We start from the raw sequence: 17,833 nt of genomic DNA on the forward strand, positions 1-17,833 counted from the left end.
GATATATTAGTGATGTCGCGCTCATTATTGTTGCTATTATTGTTTCTACGTCTGTATGGAGTTTGAAATACATGACTAGGATGTTTACAGTGTCTGTTTTAACTAAGATGTAGTTATCATCGCTGTGTCTGAGGGTCACCTGGCCTAACTTAGGATCGGTATAGCAAGATATTCCCCCGTAGGATCTTCCCTCGTTTCTCTGTTGTGCTAGAGTGTGTGCTGAGTATTTCCCTGGGAGCTCTATTGGGTCTGTAGTCATTGTCTCTGTCAGTATGTAATAGTTTTGTATCTGCAATAATGATGACCATCAAGGCTGGTGAAATATTGAAAGTTGCAAGGAATGTATTTTGACAATATGTGTACTCCAAAATGGAGTCTGGAATACACTACCCATTCTTTGTAATTGTATAAATTAATTAAATCTGCTATACCTAGATACATATTGGTGGCAATAAAAATTCAAACCCAATAAAGATGGAATTCAAGTTCTCATCTATAAGCAGTAGATATCAACCATTGTTTTGCTGTGATATTTTGCAATCTTGGAGCCGTTTCCTTCACTGTTCAGCACTAATCTTTGCATCACATGGCATCTGCTTCATATATGACAGGTATCTGACTTGAATCCTTCCCTAGTACTAGTTCTTATTTTTTCTCATCCTCAGCCCATTAATGTGCCACATTCATTTGGTGTTTAATGCAAAGCACCATTTTTTAAGAATTGGCAGTCTTTCATTGACGCTGCATAACCTTTTCAGTTGATGCAGCAGTGAAGCTGATTTTGGAGTATTGTGTCTAACAAGACTAGTTTTTGTTAGTTTAGATGTTAGATACAGAAGGAATTCAAAGATACTATTTAAGATGTAATAAGTTCAATCAGAAGGTGACAAATTACTCATTTATGTACATACATCTGCAAATGTGAATATAGCACCAAAATCTTGGTTATGATGTTATAGGGTGATATATGTTGTTTAATTAGGACTTTACTGTTTAGTATGGGGCATTGTGCATATTTTTAGATATTTCTCCTACATCAAATATATACTCTTGTAAACATTAGTGAAATTTTATCTTCACGTTGCTTCTGTTGTCAGAGTAATAAAACACCCAAATTCTTGCATTTTGGTAAAATAATCATTGTGTAACAATATTTCATAATGTGTAGGTATGTTTATTAGCTACTGCGTCCCGCTGAATTTAACTTGTATTTGCAGTGGTCACCTGGGATAATTTTATTGTTTCAGCTGTACACTGGCCCATTGCCCACAGTATCGATTTTCCGTAGGTCCATAGGTAGAAAAAAGTATTAAGTGATTTATATTTTGCTAGAGCCCTACATGGCACATATAGGGACAGCTTTACTCTTTTTTTTAAGCGATGTATAAATTATTTTTGCGCTGAATGCTGTATAACCTGCAACAAGCAAATAGGGAAAGGCTGTCATACACATGTATTACGGTATTAGTTGATCTCTGGTCATACCCTCCAAACACGTAAGATACCTGCACTGGTAACGACGTTTTCATCTTATACATTGGGCACATTGTAGACCGGCGATAAACATAAAAGCATCAGATTTGAAATTCAGTCTGTGAGAGGTACATATTTTGAGCATATTGTGTGTATTACAGACGAATTTGTAATCTGCGGATCGAAATATAGTGTAGTCAAGTATTCTCATTATTTTTCAATTGTATCTATACATCTGTGTTCAGTAACATTCCCACACTCGACATCATCCACTCCACTTATCTTCCATGCATTCTACGTATCCCAGCCATCGTATCCTCATTGATTTAATCATCCTAATAACAATTGATGGAGAAAAGAAATTATGAAAGTTTTCTTAATTCAGTTTTCTCCAGAATCCTGTTGCTGTCCCTCTCTTAGATCCAAAGATTTACGACAGAACCTTGTTCTCAAATATCAGATTTCCTATCCATGCAATGAAATTAGTAAAACTGAGATCTTAAGTTGTGATGGTGGCCGAGATGTCAAAAGTGATTTTCCAGATATTAATAACTGGTGGTCTTGTAGATGGTTACCAATGTTTCAGAGGAAAACGTGCAGCATTTCAGCCTGGGAGACTGCCATTGAATAATAAAATTTTAGATACTTGTATTTTAATCTTTATGCCTCTAGACAGGAGAAAATAAAAGAAAATTATTCTGAACAGATGTAAGTTTCTCTTAATTTATTCATGGATGTGATTTCAATTTGTTATTGTTATAATGAAACATTCAAATTTTAATTCGTTTTCAGAGGGTTTTGTCGTATCTGTATATTATATTGTTCTCATAATTTTGGTGATTATATTGAAGGTATTATTTTGTTGATATGGCAATGAAGGTTTGATATCTTTAATAACCAGAAAATCTAGACTAAACAGTCTCAAGTTGTCAATATGTTGGTTCTCGTCTTGGCCAAAGTGGAAAAGACAAACAAGTTGGTACATGTACGACAGATTTACACAGAGAAGTAGAAATTGTACAAATGATCATGAATGTTAAGTTGAAATATTTTAGAAACATTGGTAAGGATAGGAATAGGTCTGTAAATAGTAACAATGGTACAGTTGCCATTTTTGAACACTGAAACAAGAGCAGTTTGTTTCCGCAAAGACAAATGACATATTTGTTAAACTGAGATTAGATATAAAAGATAAGAATAACATTAAATTGTCAAAACAAACCTTAATTATTAATGGTGGAACTCCATCCAGTCAAGCACATTTGGAACCTCTAAGGGGCTGAATGTCCCTGCTGATTTCAACAGCAGAGACAGAAGCAGTGGGTAAAAATTGTCAATACTGTCTCTTTTAACCTGAGGATGGAAACAACCAGTTTACAAAATATTGTGTTCTTCTGAGTGGCTGGCACTTGAAATGAAACTGTTCTGGGACCAATTTGTAGTTGGTATAAATTTAGAGCGTAGTCTATAGTACATAACCTTGTCAATTGCTTTACAAACACAATTAATACTGAATTGGTTTACTAGATGTTTGTGCTGAATTAATGGCTTGTTTAATTGAGCAATTTATTATTCAGTTGACTAATTGAATTGGTATAAAATATAGAAGAGAGCTTCAACATGGGTATTAGCTAGTGCTGATGCAACAGTACATGAACTTTTTATTAGGTTGACATTCTGTGACTAGAGTGTGGGGAAACACGATTGGGTTTGCATCACACAAAATGTACAATTGCTTCAAAGGTGAATGTTAATATAGTGCAATGATGGTGGTAACAAGAGCCCAGATTTATGAGTGATGATTCTGTAAGTGACAAAGTTTTATTTCAAAAGAATGCATTTAAAATGTGGGGGATATAAATGAAAGAGAGGTTATGTTTGCAAGACTTTTTAAGAAGCTGCTGTTTTTGTAAGCTTGGATAGTCCTAGAAAGTTTTATAGATATTACTATATACTGCAGACATTAACATATGCTGTACAAGAATGTAGGATTTAAATGCCTTGCTACAGGCTGCCGGTTACACTCCAGGATTAGAAACTTATGCTACTACATTATACAGCCAATTGGAAGTCACATATTCCCATTGGAGCCTAAGTAATTCAGGTATGAGCCTACATTTCTAAGTTATGACATTTACTGTAAAAGACTGTTTTCTTTTGATGGTAGGAACTCCTTAAGAGTTAAAAGAAATTGCTGCTCATGAGCAGTTCTCTGAAATCTATGTTTGTCCTGAAAGTGTTTACTCACTACAGTGAATAGACTACATACTGGACAACCACGATGCAATTTTTGGCAGCAAAGTTATATATCCTCCTCTTTGCCACTTTGGCCAGACCAATTCTGTACTCCACCGAGTCTTGTGCGTAATGTCCACTCACACCATCTGGTGTCAATGTGGTGAAGAATGTGTGAAGCCATATCTCCACTCCCATTAGTTTACATGCTCTAATGCTTATTAAGCTCTGGATATATCCTTACCTTTAAGAGGATTTTTCACATTGAGATTGGCCAATTTACAGAGAAGCAATGATCACGGCAAAGGCCACTGAACATGCATGACTGCCAAATGTCCTGAGTATGAGATCAGTCATATCCAGTTCAGAATTTTTCACAAGTCTCTTCCTTCCCACTGTCTCATGCCCAGCTCCACTTAAAGAGTATGGAAATACACCAGTAGTTTCAGAAATTTGATTTAGTATTTTAACCCCCTTCTTGCTGTCAGCTTATTCCTTCATAAAACTGTATGAACATAGCCCCGATTATAAATGTTAAAATGTTATTGAAACGGAAGTCAACACATGATTTTGATTAAATTTCAGCATTCAAGATACTAAGCTCCACTTACCTCTCACACTCGGTTCCAACAGAAAAGCTGCTGCACATCATAGGACATAGCTCATGTCTACCTAAAAAACCATACAATTTGCAGATGTTACGGACTTTAAACTATGGGAGAGGTAAGAAGTGGAAGACTAACATATTTGCAGCTTAAATTAAGTACAAAATTACCTTGACTGTAGATCATAGATCAAAGAGCCGGGTTGCCCATGCTCTGAAGAAGAACCCTGACGGTTCTTCTTCATTTAGAAAACTAACCTGTGGGAAGATGTTTTTGATAATATGTTAAATATTCTCCGTTTCTCAGTTACTGCAAAGGTGATTCAGAAATCAGGGGTCACCCATTTGGCATCCAGGTTTGCGATGTGTGGTGCATCAAGTGTCAAAATGGGGTCACATTAATACAGGTAAGGAGGCAGGCTTAGTATTATGGCACTCTGTGATGTCAGAGTGTCTGTTCATTATGAGAGATTATCTGATACTAGGGTTTGATCTTGTTATTGTTGATGTTGCTCTTGGGTGTTGACACCATGCAGGACCTTCGGTCACTCCACTCAGTCCCACAGCTCACCAGTGGTCAGCGATGATGTGGTTCTGTATCTCTGCTCTCGAGGAAATATGCAATGAGTCAACCAGCACTCATTTTGATCTACTTTCTGTTTGATGATTGGTTCTATGAGCAGGAAGATGGAGTGGGCATGGAGCCATCAACTATCCCACATCATAGCCAACAAATATACATCACATTCTGAGGCACAGCTGGTGTTGGTTAAGGTTTGTGGGTTTGTGGGCGATACCTTTGTTGTCTGACATCATGATCCAGTGGATCTCCACAACTTTCTCTTCCACCTAAAGAGAATTCCTCCAAAGATTCAGTTTATGATGGAGTGGGAAGCAGGAGGTCACCTGCCATTCCTGGCTGAATGTTGGCATTTAGAGAATCACATTCAGTTCTTGGGCACAAACCACAGGAATTACTTGAATGGGTGCTGTGTTGCATCACCAGCTGACCCAGATCTTTGGTATCCTCTGAACCTTTATACTTTGGGCAAGCAACATAAACCTACGTACTGAACTGGCTTGTCCCAGAAGAACTTCCATGAGGAAAGGTGCCCTGCAGAATATTCTGCCCCAGGGACTGGCCCAGTGAAACAGCATTGATAGAAACCCATCAGAACAGAATTTTATCATTCTTGCAGAATCTGTCCAGCTGCGATGGCAAAATAGTGGTGTGTTACTACATCCATCTTATCATGACAGCTGCTGGAGGCTACTTGTAAGTGCAGGTCTTTGTTCATAGGTGAGATTTGTCACATAATAGAAAATGATGAATGGAACAGCAGAGAGACCTCTAGCGGTGCTATGCTTTGTTGGTATCACACTCAGTCAACCAGGGCCGCGAGATGCAGTTTGACAACACGATGGTAGGAAGTTACAGTAATAGCCTAGCGTCTCCAAGGTACACAGGATGCCACTGAGGGCCAGTAACAGCAGCACCAACTCTATAACTTGCGCCATTCGTCAATCCTACCTATGTCCATCCTCGCTAACACCTGACCACATGGTGTGTGACCATCACACCACTTTGGGGTCCTCCATAATGACTGCTTGTTTGGTGTTCTTTATGCTCTGGAATTAGGAAAGAACAATAAGGGCCTGTCCATACCTGATTCTCTGTCTGTCACGATTTTGAGTAATGGACTGGTAGTAGATTCAGAAAATGATAATGGCAAAGATGAAATTGTTGACCAAATGGAGATTTGTGTGCTGGATGATCATAACACTGATTAGAATGATAAGATAAATGTTGATGATTTTCACAGGTGATTTTGGATTTCAGAAAACTGATGTAATGGATATGGCAGTGATCTTCAGACTGATCATTGTGGACCTTGCCATAATGACTGTAATATAAGCCAGTCATTGTGTTGAATATTTTTGGGATTGGTGTGTTACCTGTATAAGATGTGAAGTTCTCATTGCAACCTATTTCAGCAAAGTCTTGCTCATGAGAATTGAGTTTTGATCACAACTCACGTGGCTGATCATGTGAGGAGACATCATTGAGTGGGACACCTGATTCTGTGTAGATCAATTGTTAGGTCATGAAAGTTTATGATTGAGGAGGAACTGTCTATTATACTGGGTTACTTGCAATATGCTATGGCAATGTCATTACAAGATGGTGTCTAGAGTTGATTTGTAAGTTTCTGCATTTCACTGATGATAAGAGTATCCATACCATGGCCTTCCAGAGCTTTGAGGATGGTGTCTGTCAGGCCAAGACATCTGTAATTCTGTAGAAGAGCCATCTATGAAACAATTTCTTCCACAGTGAAATTTATAATGCAGATGTCTGAATACTGAGACAGTTACAGAGTCACCTGTCATACCAGTAGATATGAGCAAAAAAAATTACTGCAGTTTTTGATGTTCTGGTCTAAACTTTGCCAGGCTTGCCATCTCAGCCCATTAGTCTGGTAAAATAAATTTAGGAAACAAATTGGCCATTGTAGGAATGCTGTTGTGTAGAAGGCTTGATCAGAAAAAATTGCTGTGCTCTGAGTGTGTGTGAGGGACGCAATGAAGTGTTGTGAATAGTGTGGTGTTGGAGTCTGTTTGAACTGTTTTGTAGACTATCGAAAGAACAGCTTGCTTGTGTAAGAGAGAAATAGGTTAGAGAGGTATATTGCAGTATGTAATAAGGAAGCTTGTGTCTGTATTGCTGGGACAATTAAGACTGTTTCAGTTTGCGGATAAGGAATGCCCAATGTATAATCAGGCATGAAGTTCTGACCAGGCAGGTGATTCATTGGATCGAATGATTGTTGCCCAACAAATGAGAGAGGACAGTCTTGCTATGGCAAGGAGTCCTCTTAGTATTCCACAGTAGACAAGATTCTCTAGAAATCTGGTAAGATAAGCAATTAAAATGTTTTGTTAATAGCTTGTTCTGAGTTTTGTGAATTTTAGCACATTTTGAATTAGCGCGGAGCAAGAAACCTAAGCTCTGTAGATTAAGAAACTCAACATCTCAGTGCAATAAAATGCACTGGAGAAATGTAAGCTGATATGATTGTGACAGATATTCATTCCGGGATAAAAGCATCAGTACATGTGTAATAAATAATCCTGATGCATCCAGATTATTATTGTGTTGACATTACATGACTAAAATAAAGTTGCTACAAGAGCATGTGGTGTTTCTTTGGAAGACCTTATTCCAAGTGAAGATGTAGATGAGGAATCAGAAATGTCTGAAGTAGAATTCCTGAAGTCATTATCAATGAAGCAGAAACGAAGGCTACTTAGGTAAGAGTATTATGGCTTATATAGAATTTTCTTAATAGTTGCACGAATGTGCTAGCATTTAATCATCTAGTGACCATCAGTTTCTTCAGTAATGCTCTTCTGTGGCTTTCCATGGAGGCTATACTAATGTGCAATTACTGAAATGTTCCTGTAGCCCTGTTTACGTGACATCTATCAAGACTCATGTGTTTTATTGCATTCATGTCTTTTTGTGCAAATTCATAGCAGTCTGGCTGTCAGTATTTGCTTGTCATTAGGACACTGGGGGCTTTCTCTGGCTGCCTGCCATTATGTTGTGCCACCTACTGGGATATCTGAGTCAGTATAGTGGCTAGCTACGAGCTGGACGACTAGGGTTTGATCCACGAAGGGGGCAGAGGACTTTTCCTCTAGCCTCTGCGTCCAGACCATCTCTGGGGCCCACCCAGCCTCCTATCCAATGGGTACCTGATTTCCTGTCCTGGAGTTAAAGAGTAACCAGGGCATGATGCTGACTATTCACCATCATCTAGTGCCGAGGTCAAGTATGAGTACTAGCTCTACCCCGTCTCCCCCCAAGAGACGTATATGGATGTAGCGGGACTGCTTTCTACGTACAGCATTACAAGGTCTTTTGCCTTGGTTGACAGCAAAGAATTACCACTCTGCAGCAATTCCAACTTTGTTATGATTTACACAATTGGTAACATTTTTATTTTTCTTGTATTGTTAAACAGCTGCATATTTTAAGTACAATATGTCTCTCATTTTACTATCCAGTGTCTTGACATACTAAATCTTCTGCAAAGCATAAAATGTGCTTGTTATGTTCAAAGTCCTTATTACCATTATACAGGCAGTTACTCATCGCTCCCAATGCAACATCTTCATAATGTCAAATTGGGCCATGCACCGTTAATGTACGTACAAAAGACGAGAACCACAAGTATTATCGACCATGGGAAGAAATTTATATTTGTCATCCTGTCCTCTGAGTCTTTCCTGGCTTCATACAGAAATTTTTCTTTCGAATGTGCACGTCTGAGACGGGTTGGAAAAAATTAACAGGAATGTTCAAGGTATGTGAGGAAGACAGCGACTGTTAACTCTTCACATTTTAATAGAGTTATTGTTTACTAAAAATTTGTTACATAACTAGATGTTTTATGACGGGGAACCGTTGGCTGGACGGGGCCACGGCGCAATACGTGGTATCGACTTCATTTCGCCTGAAATGCGTTGCCATCTATCGGGACCAGGTGAAATTTTATTAGCATACAGTAAAGATCACGTTATTCAGTCAGCGCCATTTTACGGTTACAGTTTTTGTTTTAATAGCCCGTGGTTTATTTTTCTCCTACATTTTAGAAACTTTTCTCAACTTCCAGTGAAGGTAAGACCTATTGATTATTCATATCCACTTTGTTGAATGTTGCATAGTACAAAGTGTTTTCTTGAAAGTCTCAAACACAACATTTTTATTTATTTTCATGGTGTAATTTTTGATGGGACAATCCTAACCTGAAAAAGCATACTCGGTGCAGGACGGGGTAACCCGTTTTGCCCTTATTGAAAGTAGAGAAAACGATCAAGATGACGAGTGCCTGTATTGTGGCGATGTTTATTCGCAGTCTATTGAAGGGTGGATCCGGTGTTCGTCTTGCTTGAAATGGGCCCATAACTCATGTGCAGTTGTTGATAGTGTTTATGATGAAGAGGTGCACACGTGTGCAATCTGATTTAGGCCTAAGTAGAATTAAAATGTGTAAAGTTTGGACATTTCTGGAGACTATTTTTACAATTTACATTGTATATTTTAACATTTTTATATCCTACGTCATAATTGTTACACAATCTGTGTCTTCTTACAACTTTTTCAAACGTATATGAATCATATCACGTCTTGTCCCGGGCACGGGGCAAAATGGGGAAAGTTACATTATTGTAAAAAAACTAATATTTTTAAAAAACTGTAACTCTTACAACTAAATTAATACCTCGTTATAAATTTCAAATAGACAATAATTCTACAAGAGGTTTCTCCATGTGTTTTTGTCTTTGTTATTGCCTCAGAAGATTAAGTTCTCCATTCTGCCCTGGGCTCTGCTATTCTTTTACAGATTTACAAAGTGTACTTTTTAATATATTTGAACAGTTCTGGAAATGAGATAGTTGATTATACAATTAAGTGTGTTCTTTTATGCATTACATATGAACCAGATTTTGTAGACATACTCTTACTAGTCTTGGAGATACAAGTATCCAAGTGAGGAACAGCCTGTGTCCTCAAACTGTGTGTGATACTGGGCACAGTATTTTGCTGTTGTACTTGAGTTATAGCAGCCATGGAATGACTCTTTGGTTACAATGTGCAGAATGCTGTTAAGTTGTACAGTTTACTTTCCACTTTGTTCTGATGTTTTGCCACAATTTTTGTACAGTATTAAAAGAAACTTTATATATAAATTTCATATACTTTCTGTGAAAGTTATATTAAATTATTTTCTTTGTTTTTAGGAAACTTGACAAACTCTTGAAGAAGCAAATCAAAGAACAGGAAAATGAAGAATGGTGAGAGTGGTGACACTAGTTCATGTAGTGAAATATTTAAAGGAAGAAATGAAATCACATAAGGAGAAAAGAAGAGTGAAAGAAGACAAAAATAAACAAAGTGAAATTGATTACAAAAACGTGGTAATCAAGAAGGAGTAATCAACACTGAGCAGTGCATCCGAGTCACATAATAAGACTCCGGAAAATGTTTATGGCAGAAGCATTGATTTTGCTGGTCACCGCAGTATGCACCAATGGCATCAAGCAACTTGCGAGAGAACACCTAACAAGGATTATAGAGAGGCTACCAGACTGAAAGTAAGACAGGATGGATTCATGAGTGGAAGTAAGCACAGCAGTTTTTTTTACATATTGGTTGCCCAACTGGTTAATTTTCTCTTTTTTATTGGGGGGGGGGGCGCATAAGAGGAGTTAAATGTCTTTCAGCACAGTCATTTTCCGTGAACGGTTTCTTTCCTCGTTGAATCTAGGATGTCATTTTAGCATGGTATTACAATCTGGGGATCTTCTCTGTGAACCTGATGAATCGTTGTTGGCAACATTTTATGTCAGTGACATTTTGCAACTTTGACATTTTCACATCCAGAATATATCATAAACTGATTGCACCTCAAATTCACACAGCAGTGCACAAGTTCTGAGTGATTAACATGAAAATGCCCTATGGATTTGAGTCCTTGTAGATGCAAGGTGCCGCATTCTGTCCTCTGCCACGTGTGTCACTGGTGAACTGACCGTCCCAACTTGGACACCCCTTTTAATGTAAGTTTTATCATATCATTATCATCCTAGTCACAGTTTTTGTGTGGGGTATGTCAATGTTTGTCCCTGCTTTGAAAAGTTCTAAACTTCATTTACAGTAGAAGAAGTCCTCGTTTATGTGGGGAGTCCCATTCCGTCTTTAGCCACCTGTCACCTGTGTGTTTTTTCACTTTCCATCCATTGCAAATGAGGTTGCATCATCTTGTCATCATCTTAATCAAATTTTTTTCTATCGTCACGCAAATGCAGAATGTGGATATCCACTGTTGCGCCATCTTGTAAGTCCAACAGTGGATTTCATACATTTGGTGTTCCTCTTGTAGGTCTGTGTTTTCGTAATGTAATGTAATGTAACACTTCATCCGTGAATAAATACTCTCTCTTTCAACCGACATTACTGCTCCAAGTTCCTTAGAAGGTCGCCGCTTGGATAAGATAATGTCTGTATTCTAATGATGTTTAAATAAAACTTTTCTTACCCCATATTGTTTTAAAGCTAGGAATTCTCTTCTCGCAAATTTTTGGCTGTTGAAGCAGACAGAATCAACAATGGCCACTTGGTTGAACCACATGGCAATGTAATTACATTTGTGAAAAAAGGTTTTCATGACAGTGTGCAGTACCAAGCCTTCGGCTAAATTTGTCTGCGTTGTTAAAAGTTTATTTTAATTATCTTTTGCAGCTGTACCTTCTTTCTAGGGATTGGTTCAGTGTTGCCCCTAACAAGAGACTGAGGAATTGAAATCTAGTGTAGAGTGAGGGACATTTTCCTGTATTACGTGCGGTCCATGTTCTGCGTTGCTTTCGCGTTTCAGCTGTCGCCTTATAACAAAACATCGTTAAACATCTGCATGATTAAGCTGGCCAGCACATAAACCAGGCACCATATTTACATGAGCGTAAAATTTTCATGATGGGTCATAGGTTTTTCGGCATTTCATATGCTTCTGTCCTGGCTAAGAATTTTGAGCATTGTCACCTGTAAAAAGAAGTTTCTGCTTCCCGTCCTTTAAAATATCTCACATGTCGGATAGCAGAGAAGTCACTTTTTATCGCACGTTTTTCAAGAAAAGGGAATTGTCGCAATCGCTTAAAGGGGATGGCAAACTGGAAAAGGTCAGGGTTCAAAATTATAAATGCATGTTCCTTGGTTTGAACCGTGATGGATAACATAATTCACTCAGGATTATTACGTGAGTGAGAAACAAATGAACTTGCAATTAGCTGGCAAACTACAGGTTGCATGTGTTGGAAGTAGCCAAGTTGAAATAACCCAGTTGTAAGTAGTTGGATGGAGAAATTAATATTACCAATATTTCACCGTAGGTTCCAATCTTATGTGAAATGCTTGTTTTCTATTCAGTGTTCTGTCTGACGACAGGTACATATGAACAGGATCCTTCCATCCTTTTCTCGGACTGGGACCTGTTCATATTCGTTCTTGGCAGATGATCCAGAAGTGGTTTGCCATTGCCTTCTTCTGTGTGTGAATGGAGTAATTGTTGGAATGCCGCGGAGAAACCGGGGAAGCCCCCGGAGGAAAACTCCGTGTTGCCTAGACCAAGGTCTTGCCCAACACAAGTTATAAATTCGAGCACCGCCAGGAATCAAACCCGAGACAGTTATTCATTCTGACTGACCATCGTGATTATCAATCAAGTGAGAATGTACTTAATGCCGCTGAACAATATAAATAAATACGGCAACTTGTAAATTTCTGTAATATATTTAAACAATGTATACACATTGGCCTATATACAGAAACATTTAAAGACATTGCTTTAAAGTTGTACGGCCACGAACTCGACAGGTCGCCAAGGAGAAAGCCATTTGAGGTGTAGGTGCCTCCTTGATTATAATAAACACTGTTGTTCATTGGGCAAATTGTATGGTTTAGTGCAGGGTGGTCCAACTTTTTTCCTCACTTGGGCCAGAATAGTTTTCCTGTTTGACCCAAAGGGCCAAGAAATCCCTTCTGTCACTGTTTTTGCATTGTCATTATCTTTAATAATACTTATTCAGAAATGACAAATTACTATTGCATATGCTGAAATATAAATTGTATTCAAATGTGCACAAAGTACTATAGATATGTATATTATTTTAAATTTGCTTCTGCAACAGCTTATATCTGTCACAATTTTTACCTGGAAATTTTTCACAAATTATTTGAACTCTGCTACTTTAATAGCTTGTATCAGATACAATATCAATTTGTACCAGTAGAACGTACATTATATGCTTTTAAAGTCAATAGCTTTAGTGAGAGCACTGGCAGAATATTCTTTTATGAGTGATGGAATATCAACTTAGAAGAAATGGGTTTGCAATAACTATTCACAAAATAACAAATACTTTCGTGGGTCGCCAGTTGGTCCATGTTGGTTTAGTCTGATTTGTTGTAATTATGCCTGTGTGTTAAAGGTGCATTCGGACATGTTGTTTCTCCCGTAGAAAATTTCTGTAGTGTTAGTGTGAGTAGTGTGGTGGGGTGGGGGATCACACCACCTGAGGCAATGTTGCCACCCTGATTATCTTTCAAACGATTTGAATTGAGCGCGCACTGATCGCATTGACATCTGTGGTGACGACACGCAAACAGTCTACAGTTGATGCAAGACTCGGGTTACAAGCCGCGTCAGGTGTCTGAATAGTGAATAAACGATATTTTGCGTTATAGGCGCATGTCTTCTGAGTTTTAACAGATTGCATGGTAAGTGTAACTTAGTGTTCGTTATTATTAATATAAATGATAACTTTTGAAAGTACAAATATGTATGTCTATACTTCTGAATCTACAGTATTGTAACATACAGGGCTCAGGCGGGAATAAATGTGTGACGTTAGCCACGGCTGAGGTAATGACACTTTCTGGTGCTGCATTGTCCAGTTACCAGGCAGTATGGCGGCATAGTCTTGTTTTAGCCCCTGCTTATGCTCTATCAAGCAGATTCTGTGGGTAATTTTATCTGGGTAACATGCTGTGAGTTCCCCACGTGATTTGAGCTATCATATTTTTTGTACGTAATAAATGAAAGCTCATAGTATAATATTTGTAGTTTTACATTAAAGTACTTAAAATTACCATACAAAATACTGTGAATGAATAAATGCATCTGTTAAGTAAAAACTTCGGCTTTATCTTCATGGGATTTGTATAGGTTGGGTTTTACCCCAGGCACATGGCAGAATTTCTTTGTTCGGTGGAATTCCGCGTTATTTGTTTTGCAGACCTTCGTCAAATAATCAAACGTAGAGCAGAAATTATTACAAAATTCTCTATGTTGTCTTCATGAAGAATATGTCTAAGATTGAGACATTATAAATAAATGTTCATAAAGCAAAAAAATAAAGGTAATCAAAAAATGTTTTTTGTGGTGGCTGACCGCGTTCTTAAGCGTCTTTGCTGAACAGTGGTCTGGCAGAAGCGAAGTGTTACCAATTCTTAATTATTACCCTGATATTTTATAACTAATCCTGTGCGTAATGTTATGAATGATTCATGATTGAGTACAGGGGGCGTAGTTCAAGATCCTCAGTGACAATGTTCAGCTTCATGAATGCTTTCAAGGACATAATGACTATGACCAAGGAGGAGACAGGCAGGAATACACATTAAGCTCGATGATACAGATACAGATTGTGAGGGTAGGTGATAAACTGAACTGGCTCTGTGCTGCTTCCTGTGGCAATCTTAAGTGTTAGCAATCATCAGTACTGCAGCTAGTGAGTAGCATCTCTTGCTCAAGTCCTGTCCCATGTAACTCGTGTAATATCATATTTTGTCAGCAGGATAAACTAACATAGTCCTGCTGGGATACACCACAGTATTTGGTCCCAGAAGCAATGAGGGGACAGGGCACAGCATGGTAATTATTCCATTCCAGGAGGATGTAAAAATAATAATTTATAGTTTCATGTAACTGAACCACCAGTGGTTTCTGAGTCTGGTGCAGTCACCTGCCTGGTATCTGGTGGAATAGCTAATGCATGTTTGTAAGAAAGTAGATTTTAAAACACAAGCACTGGAGATACACTGAAGTGCTCAATAACACTTCTTATTTCATCTGTTTGTCTGCTGTTGCAAGAAAAATTTGCTATAATTGTTTATGTTGGCTCCATTATTCTTCAAAACATAAAGGAAGTTATTAACATCCAAGACACAGACTGAAAATTAAATGTTAAATATAGTGTGACATTCTGTTTCGAGCCTCGGGGAAAGAAATTTCTCATGGGATTTTCGACCGGTGCCAACCCAGCATCGTGAGGAAATTGGAGAGCTACAATGGGTAGCGTAATCTGGTCATGAAAACTACCAATGGCTGGGGGTTTGTTGTGCTGACCACACGTCATCCTATATCTGGTTGGATGATCGTTCACCTCTGCTTAGGCATGTGAATGTGAGGCCAGCAGCCAGCTAGTTGGCTTTGGCTCTCAGAGGGCTGTTACTCCACGGATTATTATTATTATAGTGTGACATTCACCTCTTCTACTAAACTAGACGACAAAATTTGCAACAATTTCTTCTGATAACAAGTGTAATTAAGCTTGCAGCAGTGAAATAAGTACATACCAGACTCATCAATCATAGGCATGTCAACAACTGAAATTCACAAAAATACTCCTGTTGGCTGTCTGTCCGTCCATATTGAAGAATCTGGGATCAGGTTTTCAATATATTTGTTAATAATGTGGACACATTTGCTGAAGTCATCAATGACAAATGTAAATACAGAATGAGTTTGTAATATTAATTGAAAAAAAAAATGAAGTGACTTTTAAGTTAGGAACAAGAAATCTACAAGGAAAACCATAGAAAACACAGCATAGATTATGTCTGGCTACAATACCTATGTTATCTTGATTTATGAAGAAAGCAACTGTTTGTTCTTAGCAAAGTTTAAGTTAAAATCGGATGCAAGAAATAAGCGACTCTCTTTGCTTATATTCTTAATTTTTCTGTTTCTGGAGGCCATTGTGAGTGTCTGTGAGGGAAGGTGTGAAGAAATGAAAATGACTGATTTCAGCCATTGTCCCAATTTGAATTGTTGCAGGTATCTGATTGGTGGAGCCGTGCGGTTTTGACGCATGAGATACTGTCATGAGCTATGCCTTTTGAAGCAGAGAAATCAACCACCAGATGATATTTGAGTGAGTCTCAGCATTTGGAAGCAGATTGGATATCCATGTTCCCTGTGAACAGCAAGTTTTTTTAACAATTTGTAACTTTCTGTGGTTTGACGTAGATGTACGTCTGGCATTTAACTTCCCATCTGCGGTTTGACGTACACACTACGTCCGGCTGTAAGCCTAATTTCTACAGCCCATAAGTATGGAACGAATAACACCTGGGCAATGAGGTTTGCACTGGCCTGTTGTGAAAAGAATGCTCACTCTGTTCATGTAGCAGCAACGTTGCATTTCCTCCAGCTGTGCCTGCCAGTCTAAATATAAATGCGTGACCTCATAGTTATCATGGCTCGCCCTTCAACAAGTCGTGCGCTCACGGAGCTTGAGCAAATACAAGTTTTAAATGAAGTTTTAGAAGATGAAATTACAAGTGAATATAGTTCGGACGATAATAGTGTATTTGACATTGATTAAACACAGTTTGTGACTCCTGGAACTCACATGATTAGTGATAGTGAGAATGATAATGGCAGTGACGAAAGACAGGAAGAAATGCTACAAGTAGGATTGGGAGGGGTGTCCAGTAAGTTTGTGTGGGAAAATATTGACTCATTTCCTGCTTCACGAGAAACATTTTGTAATGTATATGGTAACCAGTTCGACACTGCTGGACTGGATGTCGTGAGTTCATTCGAAAACATTTTTGATATAGCTCTTGTACAGCTCATTGTAGATGAAACCAACAGGTATGCTCAGCAGGAAATATCGAAAAGTGCCAATCCTCTCACATTTCGCTATAGGATTAGGAAGTGGGAAGATGTTACAGTGGACGAAATGTACGTGGTTTTAGCTGTATTTATGGTGATGGGCATTGTACAAAAGCCTACACTTAGATCTTACTATGCAAAGAACTGGCTGCTGTTCACTCCGTTTTTTTCTGAAACTTTACCTCTGGAAAGACTAGAGGTAATAAACAAATTTATGCTTTTTGCAGATGACAGTAAGCAAAATGAATATCAAGGACCTCCCAAACTTTTCAAAATTTATCCAGTCATTCAGCACCTAAATAACAAGTTCCAAAATCTGTATCTTCTGAACCAGAACATTTCGATAGACGAGTCCTTGACTCTATGGAAAGGTCATTTGTCTTTCAGACAATACATACCCCTCAAGGCTACCAAATTTGGTATCAAAACGTATGAACTCTGCGAGTCTAGCTCTGGCTATGTTTGGTCTTTTCTCGTTTATACTGGACGAGGCATGGAACTATCGAATCAGTTTGTGACTGCAGAAACAAACAAAACTGCAGCAATTGTAGTAAAACTGTTAGAAACTCTTCTTGGTCGTGGACACACAGTGTGGATGGACAATTTTTATATATCCACCAGATTTGGCTCGTTTCATAAAGTCCAAAAAAACAAACTGTGTTGGAACTTTACGTGCTAACTGGAAAAATGTCCCTCCTGCAGTGAAGAATAAGAAATTGAAGAAAGGAGAGCAGTGTGGTCAACACTCTGGAGATGTGGCAGTTCTCGCGTGGCAAGATAAAAAGTGAGTCACCATGATATCTACATACCACAAAGATGATGTGTGTGTGACTGTAAACAAAGCAAAGCGAGAAGAAACAAAGCCTGTGGTTGTTCGGGACTACAACAGAAACATGCTAGGAGTGGATCTGAAGGATCAAATGCTACAGCCGTACTTGCTGGAACGAAAGAGAGAAACAAAGTGGTACGTGAAATTATTCAAGAGACTACTCAATGT

The 17,833-nt window shown here is 38.3% G+C and overlaps 1 protein-coding gene across 1 annotated transcript; it reads left to right on the forward strand.

Annotated features, from left to right (window-relative positions):
- The first annotated feature begins 3,007 nt into the window (after positions 1–3,007).
- LOC110840142 (uncharacterized) lies at positions 3,008–7,506 on the forward strand. Its single transcript, XM_087357159.1, has 5 exons — positions 3,008–3,279; positions 3,484–3,577; positions 4,294–4,431; positions 4,620–4,719; positions 4,849–7,506. The coding sequence occupies exons 1-4, from the start codon at positions 3,265–3,267 to the stop codon at positions 4,712–4,714; spliced, it is 342 nt and encodes a 113-aa protein (XP_087213285.1). The 5' UTR covers positions 3,008–3,264; the 3' UTR covers positions 4,715–4,719; positions 4,849–7,506.
- The last annotated feature ends 10,327 nt before the right edge of the window (positions 7,507–17,833 follow it).

This window comes from Zootermopsis nevadensis, unplaced genomic scaffold (genome assembly GCF_977971745.1).
Source record: "Zootermopsis nevadensis isolate Lab colony 2312 unplaced genomic scaffold, Znev_1.0 Znev_ptg000028l, whole genome shotgun sequence".
Classification (NCBI taxonomy): Eukaryota; Metazoa; Arthropoda; class Insecta; order Blattodea; family Termopsidae; genus Zootermopsis; species Zootermopsis nevadensis.